General features: G+C 44.8%; 3 protein-coding genes across 5 annotated transcripts; 1 reads left to right on the forward strand and 2 right to left on the reverse strand.

Annotated features, from left to right (window-relative positions):
- Positions 1–2949: 2949 nt before the first annotated feature.
- Positions 2950–8580, reverse strand: dio1 (iodothyronine deiodinase 1). Of its 2 annotated transcripts, XM_061780234.1 has the most exons (4): positions 8237–8580; positions 7133–7276; positions 5600–5799; positions 2950–4472 (listed from the first exon to the last, which is right to left on the reverse strand). In XM_061780234.1, exons 1-4 carry the CDS (start codon positions 8571–8573, stop codon positions 4407–4409), a joined length of 747 nt encoding a protein of 248 aa, XP_061636218.1. In that variant the 5' UTR covers positions 8574–8580; the 3' UTR covers positions 2950–4406. The 2 variants fall into 2 exon arrangements, with proteins under 2 accessions (XP_061636218.1, XP_061636219.1); XM_061780235.1 differs by lacking the exon at positions 7133–7276.
- Positions 5660–14800, reverse strand: rex1bd (required for excision 1-B domain containing). Of its 2 annotated transcripts, none has more exons than XM_061780240.1 (6): positions 14391–14800; positions 13897–13979; positions 12803–13007; positions 10519–10610; positions 10331–10437; positions 5660–5799 (listed from the first exon to the last, which is right to left on the reverse strand). In XM_061780240.1, the coding sequence occupies exons 1-5, from the start codon at positions 14391–14393 to the stop codon at positions 10365–10367; spliced, it is 456 nt and encodes a 151-aa protein (XP_061636224.1). In that variant the 5' UTR covers positions 14394–14800; the 3' UTR covers positions 5660–5799; positions 10331–10364. The 2 variants fall into 2 exon arrangements, with proteins under 2 accessions (XP_061636224.1, XP_061636223.1); XM_061780239.1 differs by lacking the exon at positions 5660–5799 and adding an exon at positions 8605–8744.
- Positions 14801–14936: 136 nt separating this feature from the next.
- On the forward strand, positions 14937–20478 carry fam78bb (family with sequence similarity 78 member Bb). Its single transcript, XM_061780233.1, has 2 exons — positions 14937–15969; positions 18229–20478. The coding sequence occupies exons 1-2, from the start codon at positions 15704–15706 to the stop codon at positions 18749–18751; spliced, it is 789 nt and encodes a 262-aa protein (XP_061636217.1). The 5' UTR covers positions 14937–15703; the 3' UTR covers positions 18752–20478.
- The last annotated feature ends 540 nt before the right edge of the window (positions 20479–21018 follow it).

The following is a 21018-nucleotide window of genomic DNA, read 5'->3' on the forward strand; positions in this document are numbered from 1 at the left end:
ACAGGGTCTGGGTTTCAACTTAAGGTTTCAAAACAGGGTTAGTGTTTCAAATTAGAGTTTAAAGAGATTTTTAGGGTTGGGTTTCAAAGTCGGTTTAAAAAAACAGGGTTCTAATCTTCCGGAAATTATTTGCCAACATATTGGAATACAAAGAATCAGAATGATACACATCTATTTACTCAAATGTCAAAAATGATTTGAATTTTTTACCGAGACGTCTGGAAAAAAATATGGCATTTTGAAATTCTAATATGTTGGAACCCGGGCCCAAGACGCACACACCAGAAGGAGCAGCACAATGGCATTACAGTAAGTTATTATAAAGTACAATATTGTAAAGCGTTTTTTTTTTTTTTTTTTGGTAAATTAGAAAACACATTACAAACATGTTTGTTCTTTTTCTTCCATTCATTTTAATTTGGAAAGATGATTTGACATACGCATGTTCCGAGTTACATGCGTCGTCACGGAACGAATAATAAAAAAAAAAAAAGTGTTTCGGCTTGTGTATTGCACAAGTTCCAAAGTACACGAATACATTTGAAAAGGCTTTTGAAAACAGTTCCTAAAGATGAGATGCAAATTGCATTCAAAAGCGAAATATAAGTGAAGTCCCTTTTTTTTCTCTGGCACCGCACTCTTGAGACTCGCCGGCCAATAGAAAGCCTGTTCATGTTCCCCAAGACGTTGCACTTGCTGGCAGACATTTTCTGGCAAGTCCGACACTGGCGGAGAAGCGAGCCGATGGGGCGCAGGAAGTGACCCGGCTGGGTGGCGGCCAAACTTGCTGTGAAACAAGAGCCCGCCCGACCGACGTATGCGCCGGCATCACAAGCGGCGCTCTGTTCACTTCCTCGTCCTAATTATTCCCCTCAGTAATAATAGTTGCTGTTGCCCCCGTTTCGCGTCCGCGGCACAGAGCTTCCTTTGTGCACCTCGCCGTTGACTTCCGCTTGTGTTGTGGCAAAATTGGCAAAATCAACGCTTCGATATTTGTGAAGAACACAAAAGACAAAGGGAGCACAATGTGTTTAGGCCGCGTCTTGACATGAAAAGTGATCCATTCATCCATTTGATCACCCTCATTAGTTTCCGTTTGTTCGCGTTTCAAGCGACACAGCTCCACAGCGAAAGTAATGTTCTTTTCAAAACGTTTTGATTGGAGTTGAGCTATTTCCAAAAACATTTAGAGAGAATATACAGCACATGCTTTTGGTTGGAGAGTGACAATATATGACGGGAGAAGTGGGATTGCGTCACACTCTTCAAAGTGCACGGCCCATGTGGGTGGGACACAGATCCGATTGTTTCCAGACGGAGAACATGACCGAGCTCTGTACTGCGCTGCGAAAAGGGGATTTTTGCCAAAAGCGCTTCTGTACTTATTAGCCTCATAAATGAGAACAGAATGACAACTCAACACAGGCTGAGGGGGAGTATTTGTACTCGATTACTCGGAGGAGCTCAGAAGCCCAAGCACGTCACATCCCCGTCCTCCACACACAAGGGACTTGGCGAACCCGTCGATCCGGCGAGGTCATCGGAGTGGCCCTCCAGCAAATTATCGCCGTCGTTCGAATCGTTTCAAAGAACAACTCCAATAGAGCACAGCTCGCTCCAACAGGCTTATTATAAGCCGAATAAGCGTCAAATTTCGAAGACTCTCATGAGCTACAAATCCCACACTCCTCAGCCTCCCTGGTAAGGTCTATTCAGGGGTGCTGGAGAGGAGGGTCCGTCGGGAAGTCGAATCTCAGATCCAGGAGGAGCAGTGTGGTTTTCGTCCTGGCCGTGGAACAGCGGACCTGCTCTTCACCCTCGACAGGGTCCTCGAGGGTACATAGGACTTCACCCAAGTTTCCTCCGCAGGGTGTCCGGGCTCTCCCTGAGAGATAGGGGGAGAAGCTCGGTCGTCCGGGAGGAGAGCCGCTGCTCCTCCACATCGAGAGGAGCCAGATGAGGTGGCTGGGGCGTCTACGTCTCCCGGCTGGCCTGCGAACGCCTCGGGATCCGCCCGGAAGAACTGGATGAAGTGGTTGGGGAGAGGGAAGTCCGGGCGTCCCTGCTAAAGCTACTGCCCCCGCGACCCGACCTTGGGTTAGCGGTAGAAAATGGATGGATGGATAGTCAATCGCATTCCCTGTTGTCATGTGACTCATGAGCTCATAAAGTCACTTCTTGAGTTGTCCATTGAAAAATGTGACATACTGTACATACAGTGGATATAAAAAGTCCACACACCCCTTTTTTTGTGATCTAAAATAGTAAGACCACGATAAACCATTTCAAAACATTTGACACCATTAACGTGACCTTTAACCTGTACAACAACAAAAAACGATATATATATATATATATAAAGAAACAACTGGTTGCACAAATGTGCACCCTTTCATAATTGGAGGTGGTTGGGCTCAGAAATAACCAATCACTTTCAAACTCGTTAAATGGGAGTCGGCATGACGCCGTTGAAAGGGGCTCCCCCGATAAAGTTCAGCTGTTCTACTAGGCTTTACCTGGCCTTTTTGTCGTCACGGCCCACGGCGGACGGGCGTGCTTGCGCGACATCAGCGGGATCGCATTGTTCAAAGGTAACAACAGTCAGGGGGGAGGGTGCAAAAGAATCTCCGGTAACGACAGTCATCATCAAGTGGAGAAAATACGGCACCGCGGTGACATCGCCAAGGAGTTGGGATGAAAGACGAGAATGTTCCAAATTGAATTCAACCTTCCGCAAGCTTCCCACCATTCCAACATCCAACTTTTCAGATCATTCCTTCCCAAAATTCGCATTTTGAGCAAATCCATTTTTCACATTGACCTAACCCTTCCACATTTTCCAACCGATTGAAAGCATTCCCACTTGGGAATGTTCAGTTCATTCGGGGCATCAGCTGAAACAACAACTAAGATCCTAATTATGAAACAAATCAGAGCCCCACATCAAACTGGAAACCAAATCCTTTATTGTGAGACAGCAATACAAAACGTATTCCACGTAAGATAGCCCACATCCATCACAGACGGCGCAACTTTTAAGCCTTCAAATTACGGCCACCGGAGGTTTGCGCCGCAATTGTCATGTAAAAAGCGGCCGAGTGTGCAAAGATTTGGCGCATCTTTTGATTTGATGCAATCTTCAACAACTTTATTAGAACAATGGTCATTTAATTTAAAAAAAAAAAAAAAAGCATTTCATGGGAACTAGTTCAATATCAAACAATTTGGAGCAGAAACTCGGGGATTTTTTTGTTTTTTTTTTTATACCCAAATTATACGTGTCGGAAATGAAGCAACCCCTAAAACTTGTTTTTCTGTTCAGGAATGCAAGTCAATCACTCAACATCGCTTTGACATCGTCATCAAGAAATAATAATGTCGGTCAATGTACGAGCACTGGAATTCTCCGAAACTTCCTGTCCAATTCCGGACACGCGTGCTTGAGATGTTTTTGGGCACCGTTGCGATACGCACGTCCCGCCAATTTTGGGTCGATCTGTGATCTTTCTGCGGGTTGCTACCGAGCCAGAACTGGCTCCTTCAAATCAAAATGGCCGACTTCCTGTTCCGTTCCGCTGTCAAATCTGGCGTCCCTGCATTCATAAACTTGTGCTTTTTGGAAGAAAAAAGATTAAATATTACAATAATGATGTCTTCTTTTTTTCTTTTAGCAGGTGTCTTTTCATGATTTTTTTTAATTTATTTTTTTAAAACGTTGCATTTTGAAATTCACTCATTCATTTCACTTTAATACATCATCATATTTTAACTGAATCCTAAAAAAAAAAAAAAAGGATGATTTTAATCTGGTAGGATTGAGTTTTTTTTAATCCTGACAAAAGAGGTCTTTGCTCCAGTTAGAATTAAAGATAACTTTTTTTCTCGACGGAAAATAGAACTTCACTCTAACAACATTACAACTGTTTTCTGTGTCATCGTAACGTAGGCTTTTTTTCCCCTGGAAAATAGACAACATTTGGATTCTCGTGACATTTAGCGTAGTTGTTATGTTCAATTGCCGTTAGGCTGGTGAGGGCGTCCTCGGACAAATGTGTCGCCTGGAAGGACTCCAAAAGTTGAAGAACCCCCTTCCGGAAACTCATTGAAATGTGTCTACGCTATCACGCTTAGGAACACTTCGTCATAGCTGAGAGGCGATCTCCAAAGTCTGCGTTTCACTTTATCAGGCCACAGAGTCCGCGCGGTTTCATCTGCAGCCGTCACCAAGAAACGCAGACGAGCCGAGACGAGCCAGCTCAGTCATCACGCAAGTGTTTTTGAGCGTGCGTGCGTCGCCCACCGGCTGGTGAACGACGAAAGAACCCGATGACTTAAGTGGTGTTTAGTTCAAGTATTAGCGACCTGACTGAATAGCGAGTCCGCTGGGCAGAGAGGCGTTTTCCTTCCTACTTCATCTTCTCCAGCACCGAGCGCACCTCCTGCGGGCTGTAGCCCCAAGGCCCCATGCCTCCCTGCGGAACACACACGCACGCACACACACATTACAAATCTCAAATCTCCATCAGAGTTCACGGTGGCTCAAACAGCAGCCCTAATTCAGCTAACCTTGTCAATTTATCGCATATTATTCCAGTGCATTCCCGGAAATCCCCGTTAATCCGCATGGAAAGGTTCCAATTTGAATCCCCGCATTTTGCAACGCTATCTAGGTAGTATAAAGACACACATTTTAAGATATCGGTGGGTTTTTCCCCCGCCGCCGGCACGATATGTTTATTTTCACCAAGTCAGAATATAGTCATTTTTTGCAATATATTCCTCGTTTCATGACTTGCGTCTTTGTTTGAAGTTGAAGTTGAAGTTTATGGACTTTAGTTGAGTTGAGTTTATGCAGAACAACAAAAAAGACTGCATTAACAATACGGGCGCTGCGCATTCTTTTGGCACGGCTCGTGCCAAAAGAATTCCTGAGCTATCTGCGGCGCTCCCGAGGCTCCTAGACACGCGATCGCGTGAGCCGAGGGACGTCGACGCCCCCCCGGCCGAGCTTCTCATCGCGACATTCGCATGGAGGACGTGAACGTAACAGCAAAATGCTTCTTTTGCTTCTTTCCTACGCAAACTCTCGAAATCAGGACGACGCGCAAGTGCGGAACCTCACAAGTCCAACCCGGAAAATAGAAATTTCCCCTTGAGGCATTCTAACGACTATAATAGAAAGTAAATCAATAAAACTGTCGCCGTCAAATGTTGGACTTCCTTTTTCCCCTCCTGATACCAGAGAGGCTTTGAATTGTTTTCTTCTACATCAACTTCAAAAGAAATAAGAATGATTATTTTCTAAAATGAGTCACTTGGAATCCGCGTGAGCTAAATCCCCCCCAACATTATTAGTTTCTCTGATTTGACTATTTAAAGGTGTAAAATGAAGATTTGGTTGTTGGTTTTATGCTTTGAACTACTGACAACATACCCCAAACAAATATTGTCATTTTGAGCGTTTATTTGCAGAAAATGAAACATTGCCACAATACCCACAGAGCTCCGGTGTTTTCTTGGTGTCTTTATCGCATTGTATTCATAGTACTCCATAACGTACCGTTTCAAAGTTTGGGTGTCTGCGAGGCGCGGGGCTCACCTCGTAGAGGACTTTGCCCTCGCGCAGCACGTAGAGCCTCTCGGGCAGCGCGCCGTACTCCGCGGACGCCGTGTTGCTCATTTGGTCCACCACCACGGGGCAGAGCGGATCCTCCCTGATGAGGATCTGCGCCGCCGCCATCCTGTCCTCCAAGCTCCGGTGCTTCCGGATTCGAATGTTGTTGGTGAAGGCCCAGCCGTCTGAAACCGAACGGCAGACGGCAATTTTGCAACACATTTCGCGGCGCACACTGTACCGTACGGCGCTAGCTTGACTCACAAGTGATCAAACACGGATTTTTTATGAGCACATCTGCCTCACAGTTCTGAGGACCGGGGTTCAAATCTGCACGGAGATTGCATGTTCTTCTCACGCCTGGGCGGGTTTTCCGCCCAAATCCCAAAAACACGCGCGGTAGCTTGATTGAAGACTCTAAATTGCCCGTAGGAGCGAATGTGAGTGCGAATGGTGGTTTTGTTTTTTACGTGCCCTGCGATTGGCTGGCGACAGCTGGGATAGGCTCCAGCACGCCCGCGACCCGCGTGAGGAGAAGCGGTAAAGAAGGCTGGTGTCAGGCGGTGAAGCATAAAGCCGTTCCGCTAATCTTCATCACATGCGACAGTTTAAGGACGACGTTCCTCAACGCTCCATGGCAAGGGATCGAGGGACTTCATCATTTACGGTCCATAATCTCATGGAAAGGTTCGGAGAATCTGGAGAAATCAGCGCACGGGAGCGGCGAGGCCGACAACCCACATTGAATGCCCGCGACCTCACGTCGGCCATCGGGGTTAAGGGGAGCAACATTCAGAGACGTGAACGAGCCATTGCTGAAGTTCTTGGAAAACTGGTTGAGCTGCTTTGCTCTCAACACCTTCTCCCCAGTCGGCGGCGGGACCATTCCAAGAACTGCAGCCAGAGCGAGTTATCTTGATTCCAAATAAACACGGGTGGCCGGGGCGTTCCCGTTCAACTGGGGAACATTCTTTGGCTGGGAGAGGAAATGGAATTACAAGCTGAGTCACGGAAGGAATTTAACTTGTAAGTCAAGGTACCGCCGCCTTCCAAATCCATTTTCTCTTATGACGTTAACTGAAATGCTATTAATGTTAAGTAAGGCCCAACGACAACAACAAAAAGCATCCACAATTTGGGGGGTCAAATTGTTAATACTGAAAAACAGCATTGTGATGTCTACAAACATTTTTTTTTTTTAAATGTATAATTACTGCAGCATTTGTGTCTCGGACGGATGCCTTTAAGGGGTGTGGCCTAGTGAGTGACGTCAGTTCGCGCGCGAGCGTCTGGGCGCAAGTAGTGGCCGACGTTCTCATTTTGTATTTGTGTGTTTATTCAATGGAGTTGTACGAGACATTGGTCACTTTCATTTTTTTTTTTTTAATATCACAAAAACTTGGCACGTCAATACGGGTGTTGAGCGTTTTGAAATCCGCTGTATACTAGTGCACGGGATGCTGCAGAATGCAAAAATGCATTGACATATTGCGACGATAGGAGTGTTTTGCGGCGCACCGGTCGAGTGGGCCTCCTCGATGTAGACCACCAGAAAGTCGGCCACGTCGCCGAAGTCCCGGACGAGCTGCTTGAACAGGTCCAGCTTGAACATGAACGGCGGTCAGCTGCAACTTCCGAAGCTCAACACCAGAGGCCTCGAACCTGCACGCGCAGCAAGGAGATTCACGTGGGCGGCGCAGGAACAGTAACGGTCATTCGAAAGCAACGAGTTCAGGAAACTTTGGGGGGTTTGATTTCAAACAACTGAGGGTTAGCTAAATTCCTGGTTCGTTTGTGAATGCGACATATTTGGACATCCAAAAATATCAGCGCTTATTTGGATTTCATCAAATTCTTGTTTCAATAGCTAGAAATCAATGATGAATGCTGTATTCATATGTATTTCATCGTTGACAAACTTTAACGGCCATTAAATCAATTATGAATGATACGTGAGGAGATTATTTGAAAATTATTATTATTATTATTTTTTAATGTAAAACATTTGATTTTTTAATTATTGGTTCATTAATTATGAATATACTACAACGGAACAAAACTTTTTTACATCAAATAAAAATAGCACATTTTTTTATTTCATCAAATTCATCTAAACCAACTATATATCAATTTTAATGTATTCTTGTGTATTTAATCACTGGCAAATGTATTATCATTATGAATTCCGAATGTTAAATTTAAGAGAATTATTTTGACTAAAATAAAATAAAATACGTGAGTCAAATTAGAAGTGGATATTTTGCATTGGTAAAATCATTCGAACGCAGATTGAACTTTTTCTGCAGTTGCTCGATAAATAAATGATAAATTGCTTAGAGAATTTTCAGCATCACTACAGTTATTAGGAAAACATGTATAGCTATATATATATATATTTTGTTTTTTTGGAACACACACAACACTAATCATAGGTTTGTTATTTTCCAGACTGTTAAGTGACTTTACTGTCGGTTGCTTTAGCGGCGGCGGCGCCTCCTTTGAAACGTGAACATTTTGTCTTCATTTGCCCACGTGATCGAGAACTCGAATTTGCACAAGGAATATGGACTTGATTCCCATTTCCGTCATGGCGCGTCGCTGCGATTTGTAAATGCGTCTCACCGTTGAAGAAGTTGCAGATGCTGCTCTGCTGCTCGTCCATGGAGACCACGGGCGAGTCCGGAGCGCGCCCCCCCACGAACGCCTTCTGTCCCAGCGACGCCCACATGTGGCCCGCGGCCGTTTTGACGAACGCGTGGGTCAGGAACGTGGGGCCCCAGTCGTCGTACGTGAAACTGGGATTCTTGTTCATCGTGGTCCTTTCGTTCATCTTCAGGATCGCCTTCTTGGCCAAGGCTGGCGAGATCAAGTGCACGGCGCGCAGGACGACATTCCAGCACAGCACGTAGAGTAACATGGAGCCGGTTCGGACGTACAGGAGCACCTTTTGCACGAACATGACCGCAGCGGCCGCGACCGAGCGTGTTTGGCGAGCCGGGAAAGACGCGCACAAAAAGACACGCGCGACGCCTCCGCGGGAGGAGTCGTCCTCGTCCTCGTCCTCGTCCGCGTCCGCTTCCGCCTGCAGCGCGCGACGCCTTCACGCGCAGCTCGGAATTTCGAAAGCCACCTGTTGCGGAAAGTTACACAACAGCACATAAGCGACCACCGTTTCGACGTTTGGGCTCGCTTACAAATGCCCTGCACTAGTTTGTTATTTTGCTTTTTTCTATTTAAAAAAATGACAATATAATTTAATTATTTTTTTTTCACCTAAAAAAAAAAAAAAAAAATTCTATTTTTTTTTTATCTAAAGAAAATGTTTTTTCCCCATTTTTTTTTTTTTTTTTAAATCAAAAAATAAAAACATTCTCTTCAACAGCGGTGTTACGCAAATTAAGTTGCAAATTTGTAAAATGATCTTTAAAAAAAATAAAATAAAAAAAAACTCCCTTTCTATATGGTGGCAAACCACTACTTTTCTATTACATAGGGCTTGGAGTACACAAATAGCGCTGCAGCAGTTATTTTAATAATAGATTCATCTGTCAGTTATTTTCCGATTCATCGACGACTACACCATTACAAATCGACGGTGCAGAAAATGCACAAACACATGATTCTGACTCAGTTCCTGGTTCGTCCCGTAACGTCAGAAAATCGCAAAAAATGTAAAAAGCAGATGATCGCAAATGTCTTATTTTGATTAAACACAAAGATAATTAGTCTGCTACAATTCTCGAAACGATGACTCAGTTAGCAAAATAGTTATCCATTCATTCCCAAATCGATTAGTTGTCAATTAATCAAGTAATTGTAGTACCGCTAGACACGAGCCACAGCCAAAGATTTAGGACGAAGCCTGCGGTAGAAGATCCTCCTCCCACTTCAACATAGAACGCTGCCTTGAGATAAGACTTGCATTCATTCCCGGAGCACGCTCGTAACTCGCTGCGGATAACGCCATTAATCCATTCCAGCCTCTCCCCTCCAAAAATGTGTTTCATCAGAAAAACAGCTCTCGATACTTTATAAATCATAAAAGCATACGGCAATAATATAATTCAACGTCGCACTTTTCACCTTCGCCTGTGCTGCTCAATCTGGTGTGCACGCTTTGGCCACCTGGAGGCGGTAGAAGACAAGACAGATGGCTATACCGTTCATTGAGACGTCTAACTCCTCTCCATCAGTACGACACTAATATCAGCCGTTCTTCGCAGAGGATCAAGAAAATATGCATTAGCGTTGCTATATGCTCCGTGTACGTGTGTTCTAGCAACATTTATGTTCGGATAAAAGGTGACAAAAACTCCGAAGTTGGGTCACTTGTAACGTAGCCCTTTATGTACCCACTTTGATGCCCCTCGCATGTGGGGAAGGAGACCCCCGGTCACCGATGCACTTTTCAGGCGTTGATTGAACACTGGGACCTACAGCAAAACGCAACGAGCACATTCGCGCGGGCGCTGCTGTCGACCGCAGCCCGCGCTCAGACACTCGCGCAGATTCGCCGATGTCGTGCGTAGACACCCCACCAGGCCCCGCCTCTTAAAGGCACATGCATGTATACACACACTACAATAAATACAGTATTTTCTATACATTGTATGCTTGCAATTTTTGGGGGGCGTGTTGAAGTACATTAACAATGTGTTTATGCAATGATATTTGCCTTTACATATTTACACCAAAAGAACAATATGAAAAGCTGACTTGTGGCAATCGGACCAAAGGAGGTCTCCGCCTGTCAATCACTCTCCTCGGAGTCGTACTTGAAGTCCTGCATAATCTCGCTGAGCGCCTCGTGGGTCTTGATGATCCTGAGCATTCCCAGCACGCAAGTACGTCAGCTTAATGAGTCATGCGGTAACCACGGCGACGGCGACGGCGACGGCCCTCACCCGCGTTTGAGGTGCTGGATGGTCTCCTGACAGGCGTCCTGCTCGTCCGGGTGGTCCTGAGCCCGCTGCCTGGCCAGCTGCAGTTGAGCTGTCTGAACGCAAAGCACAACTCGAGTCTGTCGCGTAGTCATCCAAAACAAACAAAAAACAAAAACAAACAAACAAACAAAACAAAATGGTGGTCTTAGTCCTAAAAAAAGATTTGATATGATTTTAGGTAACATTATACACAGTTTAAACATGAACACTGCACTTAGCTGTAGGAAAATGAAAATATAGATAGAAATTTAAAAGTTACATGAAAATGGACCTAAAAAAAAAAAATTAAAAAAAAAATAAAAAGTTTTGAAAGACTAACTGCAAATGTTTTGCCCTTCAAAGCTAAATACAACGGAACTGTACATAGGCAGTGATTCATTTGAAGAAGCCCGCATACCAGCCTTTTTAGCAACCCGGCACATAGAAGCCAAATATAAACGCTGCCTCATTATACGTTTAAAACCAAAAGGTTCTGAAAGATTGAATCCAAGTCGGAGTAGTAGTATAGTTTGCGACATTGTTAGTCTAATGGAACAGTTGCCTAAGTCATACTTGCACTTTTTTGTAAAACAAGAGAAAAAAACCCCCCAAAAAAACATTTTTGGCAAGTATATTTTTTGTCAGGATTTTGTATTGTAAGTTAAAAATGACTGACAATTAATTGTGCTATTGTGTCAACGATATACAACTGAACTGGACGGCTGGGTAAAATACACTCATCATTTCAGGAAAAGAATAGTGAAATAAGATGAGCCAGTGGCCAATCAGTGTATATTTTGCACAAGAAATTAACAATATTAGTTATCACGAGGACAGAGAAGTTGTATTTATTGATTTATTTTGGTAATTGTATCACAAATGCAATATTGAGTCCTTTACTGTATTTTAAGATTTGTATGCCCTCTTGTGGTGATTCTGACAATTTAACTTACATTACAACAAGCACTAATCGGTACAAAAGCTTGGTAAAACCTATGTACGACATGCAGTATAGAGGCTATACTTTAACGTGTGTGAATGCCGAAGAGCTGACTTTGAACTGAAATGCTGCGGAATTGTTTTCTTTGTTTTCATTGTAGAATGTGAAACTTAAAATGTGGATGAGGTAACTTGGGAATTGCATTGTGAACGTGTGGGAAAGTGATGAATCGTTCCTGAATGTGCTGAAGACTTCGAAGTTCGAATGGTCTGAATCGGTCCAGCTTCATGTGTGATATTAGTTCGTCATTTGGGAGTTTGAAGGAGAAAAGTGCGGAATTTGAGGACTGTGGGAATCCTTGGAATGTCGAAAATTGAATTTTTTTCAACGAGCTGAACAGTTTGAATTTAGAATGAGAAAGATAGGGAACTTTTTTCGCTCACTCGAATGGAATTTTTGGCAAACAGTCCGCTTCGCTTAATGCTGACAAATGATGCAAAACGCCATAGACAGGCTAACGCGGTGTTGCGGTGTCATAACCCTTTAACTAACGGATATTTGACCACAAACGGTGGAGCAACGCATGTAGACAGTATAACAAAACAGGCATATATTCTTTATCCTTTGCGAAAAAACGACTGATAGTGTTGTACTGATGAGCTGTGAGGAGTTGAGACATCTCAATGAACAGTGTAGCCCCCTGTTTGTGTATACAAATACTCAGAGGCCTATGTTCTTTATCCTGAGCAAAAAAAATGACTAAGATTACTGCAGTTTAGTCTTGTTCGTGCGCGTCTCTAAGTCAGTCTTGTACAACTTCCTGGTGGCCACACACCAGCAGCACAAGCAGCACCAGCAGCACCAGCAGCACAAGCAGTCCATGGAGCTCAAGCTCAAAATGTGGCAAAAACTGCCTGATTCTCATTCTATTTAATTATGTCATTACTGTGTTTTTATAAAGTACAATAGAGTGCTGTTTATGGGGTTTTTTTTTTGGGGGGGGGGGGGGGGACTGGAACAGATGAATGACATTTCCACTCATTCCAATTTTTTCCCCAAATTAATTATTTATTTATTTTTCAATTGTTTTCTTTTCTGTTGGCCAAACCTACCCTGAAAAAACATATTCGCCATTTATCCCCGCTTATTCAAGAATTGTGGGGTTTAAAAATGTACTAACTATTTTTCCAGAGCAATTATAATGGGTGTCAGCTATCCGCAGTTTTTGGGTTCGTTTTCCCTATCGCCCGCGAATAGCGGGGGGTCTACTGCGAAAAGTAGCCACGTTAATAAACATTACAGAGTCGCTCCGTAGTCTTGAATTACCAGTTGGAGCTTGTGCTTCTCTTTGCACTGCAGCTCGTCGACGTGTTCCGAAAGGTCGGGCCGGTCCAAGCGGAGCCGGAACTTGTCCTTGATGTCCAGAAGCTCCTTGGAGATGCCGCTGAAGGCCAGCGTGATCTGGTGCACGAGCTGCTTGTAGTGCTCGAAGTCATACTGCGGGCCCGTCCTCAGGTAGGCCTCGTGGCCTCTGCAACAACAGGAAATGCAGCAGCTTCACTTCATCGCGCCTGGAAATTTCTATTTATTTACTACAAATAATGTATCTTTCTTCATCTATCTATGCCAGTGACATATAGTGACAGGCAGAAGAATGTAGCAACCTTAAATGAGCCAAGGTCCACATTCTACGCTGGGAAACTCTCACTGCACACAACCAAACAAAAAGGTCACAAAAAGTACTAGATGGAGTGGATATCAAAAGTCTACACACCCATGATCAAATGCCATGATTTAAAAAATGACTATTAATGTGACCTGTAACTTGTACAACTCATCCATCCATCCATCCATTTTCCGTGTGATTGTTTTTTATTTCAGAGGTGGGAAGTAAAAATAAACAACTGAGATATTTTGGTTACATAAAGTGTGCACACCCTTTTATAACTCAGTAAATGAGAGTCCGCACACATCTGCCACAATTTAAAGGGGCTCTGATTAACCCAAAGTAAATTTAAGCCATCCGCACTCACATTCACACCTACGGTCAATTTAGAGTCTCCAAATAATACATGTTTTTGGGATGTGGGAGGAAACCGGAGTGCCCGGAGAAAACCCACACAGGCACAGGGAGAACATGCAAACTCCACACAGGCGGGGCCGGGGATTGAACCCGGGTCCTCAGAACTGTGAGGCTGACGCTCTAACCAGTCGCCCACCGTGCCGCCTAGATTATTTGTTGTAAATAAATTTAAAAAAAAAAAACAATTGCGTGAAACCACTGATCCGTGAGAGAGATCATAAAGTGTGCGGTGAGAAATCAAGCAAATTCCCTTAGTTGGTCCAAACATGATTATTGAAATCAAAATTGCATACAGTACATGATACAATGAGATCAGCATCAGTATACACAAACGTACTCCTCCAAGAGTCGATAGGTCTCCAGACGCTCTGACTGCAGCTGGTAAAACCTTTGGATCAGCGCTTTGAAATCAGTGGAAACCTACAAGGAAATAGTCACGTTTCAAAAAGGGATTAGTAAAGAAGTACAAATACTTTATTCATTACTAAAGTAGATTTTTCAGGGCTGTGTACATTACTTGAGTACATGCAATCCATTATGCCAGGTTTTCAGAACAAGGTATTGTAAACAACTGACAGTAAAAATTCATTTGTTCTTTTATAGTAGTACATTTCAAGAGTCTGCACTTTTTTTACATTTACTTCTACTTTTACCAGTCTATTATTTAACACAAGTATGAATGTTTACGTATACGTGAGGACAAAGTGTGAATACTTGTTGCCACCTGTTTATAAAAAAAAAAAAAAAAAAAGACTAGTTAATTATCTTAGCTTGTAGCACGTGCGTCGGTTTCAAAGTATCTACCGATAACAATATGACGTGCTTACTTACCATAGTTACCTATTTGGAAATACACTCCGTGTCTTACAATGACGATAAAATAATTCTAATGTTGACAATCACATTGTTGGATTGTTTGATTTTCAGGCAAGTCATGAGACTGAGTAGACGCACACTTCCGCGTGGAAATGACGTCATGCCAGTGTTAGTTTGAAGGGGCTTCAAGATAAAAGATTTGCTGTCATCTTTCGCAATTCACCCGTAAACTCTCAAAAACACTTATTCATAATGAGGACATTTCAAGCGAGACGTCTGCCTGTCCACGTATGAGGATTTTGTAGCAGTGTTAAAGACGCTATGACAATAACCATGCTTGTTAAATATGTTATCATATAACCGCTCAAAATCACTAATACGCGAGTTTCTGATGAGGACACGATGATTATTCTTAACATCCGCTTTAGGCGAGACATCTGCCGGGGTGAGCGCGTTTCCGCGTGGAAATGACGTCACAGCGGTATTAGTTTGTGTGGGCTTCAAAATAAAAGATTCACGTTACCGCTACAATCCATGTCTCCAGAAGTATTTGGACAGTGGCGCATTCACCATAATGTCACTTTTGAGCCAATGAAATGGTGGTACGTTGAAAGCCTCTTAAAGGTGACATTTTATGCAATTCCCTGCTCACTATTTAAAAACACTTTCAAGATGTCTTAGTAACAACACGTCTGCGAGAAAATACAAAAATGGCTTCTTTAACGGTAAATATGCGGTTTTCAAACTGCTAGCAAGATTGGAATGTAGCCTCACTGGAATATTCCATCAGTTAGAATCGAAATTCTAGTGCCATTTCTCTAAATAAACAATTGAAATTGTATTCTAAGTGATGGAAAATTCCGAGCATTTATTTAAATATTCCCTATTTAAAGGTTCAGGCTTTAGGGGGTTAAAGGAGAGGGAGATCCACAATACGGCTCCTTGAGTTTGGGGTAATAATTGCTGGTGATGACGTCATAGTTTGTCGGTTCACGCTCGTCATATGCAGACGGCGGCACTCCCACGCAGCGTGCGTGCGCGCGTCGCCCGGCATCCAGCTGTGTTCAGCACCGCGCACGGCTGAACAGCGACACGCGCGATGCCGGCGGCGGACTGATCCACGCGATCGTCGGGCGGCGACCAGCAGCCGCAGTATCCGGTGCCCGACGCCCGGCATCCGCCTCCCGTGACATGCCAGCCCGGGCGAGGACGAGGAAGCCGCGGGCAGGAGGGGAGCAAGCGACTCGATCCCCGGAGAGGCACGTACCCTCTCGGTGAAGGCTGCCCGTCCTCCGTCCCCCCCGGTGGTCCCGGCGGCGGCGGTCGCCATGGGCTGCATCCATAGCATCGCCTGCAACAAGTCGCGCGTCCGCAGGGAGAACGTGGTCGTGTGCGAGCTGGCGGCCACCATCGACCGCCGCCCCACGGCCGTGGAGGAGGACTCGGCCATCGTGCTGCGCTACAAGACGCCCTACTTCAAAGCGTCCGCCCGGGTCGTCATGCCGCCCATCCCGCGACACGAGACCTGGGTGGTGGGCTGGATCCAGGCGTGCACCCGCATGGAGTTCTACAACACCTACGGGGACCTCGGCATGTGAGTGGGCTCAAGGCTATCGTTTGGTGATTTCCTAGTTAGTTTTCGAAGTTTTCATGATAACGATTGAGTGCTTTTTATTTTTCGTCTATTTTTACACCGCAACACCACGTTAATTGTGTATTTGGTCATATTTTCTTTTGCTTTCCTACAAAACTATCAACCAGTTGATGATCCACCATTCATAACCTCGAAATGCTGAGGTCGGGACCATCAGTAAACCGAGGACAAAATATATTTGGTGGGTTTTTTTTTGGGATCACTGAACCAAAGCACTGCGGCACATTTGCAGTTTTGGACGGGCAAAGTCGCTTATTCACGTACTTTTGGGGTAACTTATCCTCCACTCCCATTGACGGCTGTTGAATTCAAATATCCATGTTAACATGGAGGCCTGGCAGTGAATGAGTTAATCGCTGAAAAACTCACCTATTTGCTGCTTTTGTGTTCAAGCCAAAGCCATCTCTGGTAGAGAAAAAAAAGCTTTCCCGCCACTTTGTGTCATCTACGGACAATTACAAACCTTTTTTCTAATCTCCGCAAATAGTGCGCAAGCAAATTCTTTTGATGAGCCTCATGCGAAGGCTGTTTGTTGGTGCTGAATAATTCAACTACTGAATATCATTTATGTAACATGGTTGCATGATTGTGTACATACGTGCTAGATGCACGGAGTTGATGCTTTATGATCCTCTTCAGTTTCAAGCCCAAAGTTGTGTGTTGTTACACATCAAGAGGAGCATTTGGGCACGCAGGAGCTGAGGCGCACACCTACGCATTTTGTTCTCGTGACTTTGGCTTCCTGTGTGGAGTTGGCACGTTTACCGGCGTACCCAGAGAACGCCCACACAAGCGCGGGGTTTTCTCCAGGTACTCCGGCTTCCTCCCGCATTCCCAAAACGTGCATTTTAGGTTCATTGGAGACTCAAAATTGTCCACGGGTGTGAATGTGAATGTCTATTATTGTCTATCGGTGCCCTGCGATTGGCTGGCGACCAGTGCAGCGTAGGCAAGAGGAAGTGCCGTGCTAGCATCTCCATGAGTGGCACCAACCCATGAATTATTTAGTGTACAGACACATCTGGGGCGCCCCCGTTGGAGTCTTCCAAATGATCCAATATGCTGATTAAGATAACTCCCAGTAAGAGGAAACAAGAACATTATTGCTTGGTTATTAATACATTTTTAAGTGGCCGTTCTTTTGAGTTTTTTTTTTTTTACAGTATACAGGTAAGTCTGAATTTAGTAGTAGGAAGAGATGCGGAGTAATTAACAGCACAAAGTCATCTGTTGAACAAACACTTTTCTACTGCAAAACACCAGAGAATAGCTGAAACAAGACCACAGTTTGTCATTACATTAGTCAGAGTTTAATTACTGAGGGATGGAGGCCGGGGCGGACTTACCGGTTGGCAAATGAAGGCAATTGCCCGCGGCCGCAAATGTCTCGTAAAAATGGATTAATAAAGCTTTCTTCCATTTAATGCAATCATTTTAGTCTCATTTCACATGCTTAAAAACACATCAACATTGAAAATCGAGTGCCCATCCAACCCCCCCCCCCCCCACCACCCCTCGCTTCTCATGCAATAGACTAGTCCATCTTGTGACCGCGCATGTGGAGAATTGATTCAGGAAGCGAGTCGCAATTAGCAAAACAAACTTGTTGGCACGTCGTGAGGAAAGAGGAAAACAAAGTTTTTATCGAAACTACCGCTTATTCATAGACTTCACTCTACAGTCGTCAACTGCCATCGACGTCGAGCCACGTGAAGTACATTGAGATCAGCACAGCTTTTGAGGAGAGGGTAAAGATTAGGCGGTGAATCTCGGCTTGTCACGTCGATTTTGAGGGAGCGCAATGGCAACACGTCGGAAGTCGGACAAGTTGAGGGATCTCACACTTGAACAGAGGATGGATGTGTATGCTAGGAAGGGAGTATGTGTTGCGCTAGTAAAGAGAAAGAGTGTGTCAGGATCGTGAGAAAAGATGATACAGTCCACGGAGTGAATGAGGAACACCAAGTAAAGAAGGCACTGACAGAAATTCTGTGGGTCTTGAAAGATCAGTGAAAATGCCCTACAGCAGCTGGCAGTGAATGAGTTAAATGCCAATATTTCATCACAACAAAAGCGCTTACAAATTTGCATCATCGATCCCATTTTTTTTGTAAAATGGTGCCAACAGCAATCACACACACGCAAAAAAGCCAGCGAAATCCTCCTCTGACCGGGCTCCCCGTGTGTCGCCCCCCGCAGGTCGAGTTGGGAGCTGCCCGAGCTGCGCGAAGGCCTGGTGCGGGCCATCAGCGACTCGGACGGCGTCAGCTACCCGTGGTACGGCAACACCACCGAGACGGTCACCATCGTGGGGCCCACCTCCAAGCCGTCCCGCTTCACCGTCAGCATGAATGACAATTTCTACCCTAGCGTCACCTGGGCCGTGCCGGTGAGCCGGTCCGACACGCCCGCGCTCACTAACGTCAAGCGCGACCAGAGCTTCACCACCTGGCTGGTGGCGCTCAACACCACCTCCAGGGAGAAGATCCCGCTGCGCGCCATCAAGTGGCGCATGCGGGTGGACATCGCCGTGGACCCGGCGCGGCCTCTGGGCTCCAGGGCCCGGCTGGCGAGCCGGGCGCACCAGGACCAGCCGCGGGTGCTGAGCCGCACGGAGCCCATTCCGGCCAACGCCATGGGGAGGCCCAACGCCAACGACGCCCAACTCCTCATGTGGAGGCCCAGGAGGGGGCCTCCGCTTGTCGTCATACCGCCCAAGTAGAGATGGTTACCGAAGCCGCTTGAGCGTTTATTCCATGTCCTTCATATCCAGCTTAAGGTCCATGTACTAGTACGCTATTTCTCCTTACTAGTAAGACAATTCAACACACTAATAGAACGACCGTGTCTTACGAGGTAACGTTTTTTTCCACTACTAGTGCAACTTTTGCTTGAACGTCTTTTCTTGCTTGATCTTTCACTGTTGGCCTACTAGGACACAATCAAACCTTATGAGCGCTGCACTAGTAACACTACTAGGCCCAACTAGTTGGGATGTGTCACACACTAGTAGCCTCCCGGAACCGAAATGCTCAATGGCATTCCATAAAACTGTTTGGGTCAGTGGTGCTGCTCGGCTTCAGGGAACTTGCTTACTAGTAAGCTACTGTGCTGCACTAATAACACCACGAGGCATGTGTAGTAGCCTCCTGGACCTTACTGGTGGAACCAAAATGCCCACTTGTAGTTTTGCTTCTCTAGTAACACAGAGTTGTCCTACCAGTGTGCAGAAATGTTATGCTGTAGTGGAAAAACATTTTTGTGAGACGTTCTTCTCGTGCTCTGAATTGCTTTACTAGTGAAGACCAAGAGTGTACTAGTGCGTGGACCAGAAGCTGCATATGAAGAAGGTTTTCCTGTTTTCAGGGGAAAGGGTGACAAGCGCCTTAATTCCCCACGGCTGCCTTGGCTGATCCCAAAAGCATCACGGCACAACTAAACAAACCACCGCCCATCCGTTTTCTATAGCACTTATTAGGGGTCACAGGTCAACCGGAGCCCATCCCAGATGACCTTAAGCGAGAGGTCGGCTACAACCTGTACTGGCCGCCGGCCGATCGCGGGGCAGCGAACGACGATAATCAAGCTTCTAATAACTGACTCACCGAACACGCGACAGAGTACAAAACGTGTTCGATTGAAAGCCGGCGCGCGTCGATCGGGATACTTTTCCATGAGGCCTGTGCGTTTGCTGAGTCAGATTTCTGCTTTGCTACACGAGACTGCCTCAAACGTCACCTGAAGAGGACACGGGGTCGACTCACTGTCTTCGTTTAGTTCTTCGATTATTATTCACAGCTCTAGCGCCCTCTATTGACTAGCCGCCACAAGTACTTCAGTACGTTTCAGTTTTGGTTTGTTTGTTTACATTGAGATAAGGTGTGGAATCAACACTTCAAATTTGATTTTGATTTTTTTTTTTTTTTTTTACACAACTGTGTGTACTCCTGTACAAAGTTTGAGTACTTTTACCACCTCTGATGAAAAACACTCAAACAAATAAGCGAATGAAAATCAGGAAGTATGGAGCTACGACGTATCATTTCACGCCGTTCGTGACCTCAAATGCGGGACCACCGTAAACTGAGGACCCCCGTCGTCTATACATTAAGAGCTATTGCGACGATTTCTTTGGTACCTGCGTTTCGTTTTGAGGATGTTGCCTTTTTCCCGTTTTTTCCAATTTTGAGCTCATCCGACTTGTGTTTTACATGCGGAAAAATGTACGCGTATGCGCGTGTTGTATCGGAACTGACCGAAAGATTTCATGTTTACACGGAGAAAAAAAAAAAATACCTCAATCAGTGACTGTATTGTGAGGGCTTCGGTTGGTACTATGAAGTACACACCTAAGCCCCTAACCGCCATTGAAAATTACATTCATTTGCGTTTGTCTCCTTAGCAATTATAATGAGGTTAAGTGCAACTGTATTTATTACAAGGGAGGCCTTGTACACATTTACTGCATTAAAATGATTTTTTTAAAGGCATTTTCCCCCACAACGGACGACCTTTCAAGGACCCCCCTCATGAGCCTAATGCCAATTTAAACATAACTACCACCCTAAATGCTATTGGAATTTAAAACAACAATAACACACATTCAAATTCACAGATACTACAGTGCAGAACGTGAGGATGGCGACCCGAAGTGCACAAGCACTGTGTGCACTGTATTGTTCGATGATGCAAAGTCATTTTTTTAATCCGATTAATCGATGAGATAATCGGTAAAGTACTCGATTATGAAAATATTCGACAGCTGCAGCCCTAGTTACGATGACAAATTCTGATTTCTTTGAGAGAAAAAAAAAAAAAAAGTTGTAATCTTATGCTATTCAAGTTGCACTTTTTCAAGAGAACAAGTTGTGTTGTGTATATGTCGGGCTGCAGTAGAATAAAGAAAAAAAGATCCGACATCCCAGTTTTGCCTCAGAGGCGACAAAGCAAAACTTCTATTTAGTGTTTTTTTTTCATTTCTTTTTTTTG

This window comes from Phyllopteryx taeniolatus, chromosome 7 (assembly GCF_024500385.1).
Source record: "Phyllopteryx taeniolatus isolate TA_2022b chromosome 7, UOR_Ptae_1.2, whole genome shotgun sequence".
Classification (NCBI taxonomy): Eukaryota; Metazoa; Chordata; class Actinopteri; order Syngnathiformes; family Syngnathidae; genus Phyllopteryx; species Phyllopteryx taeniolatus.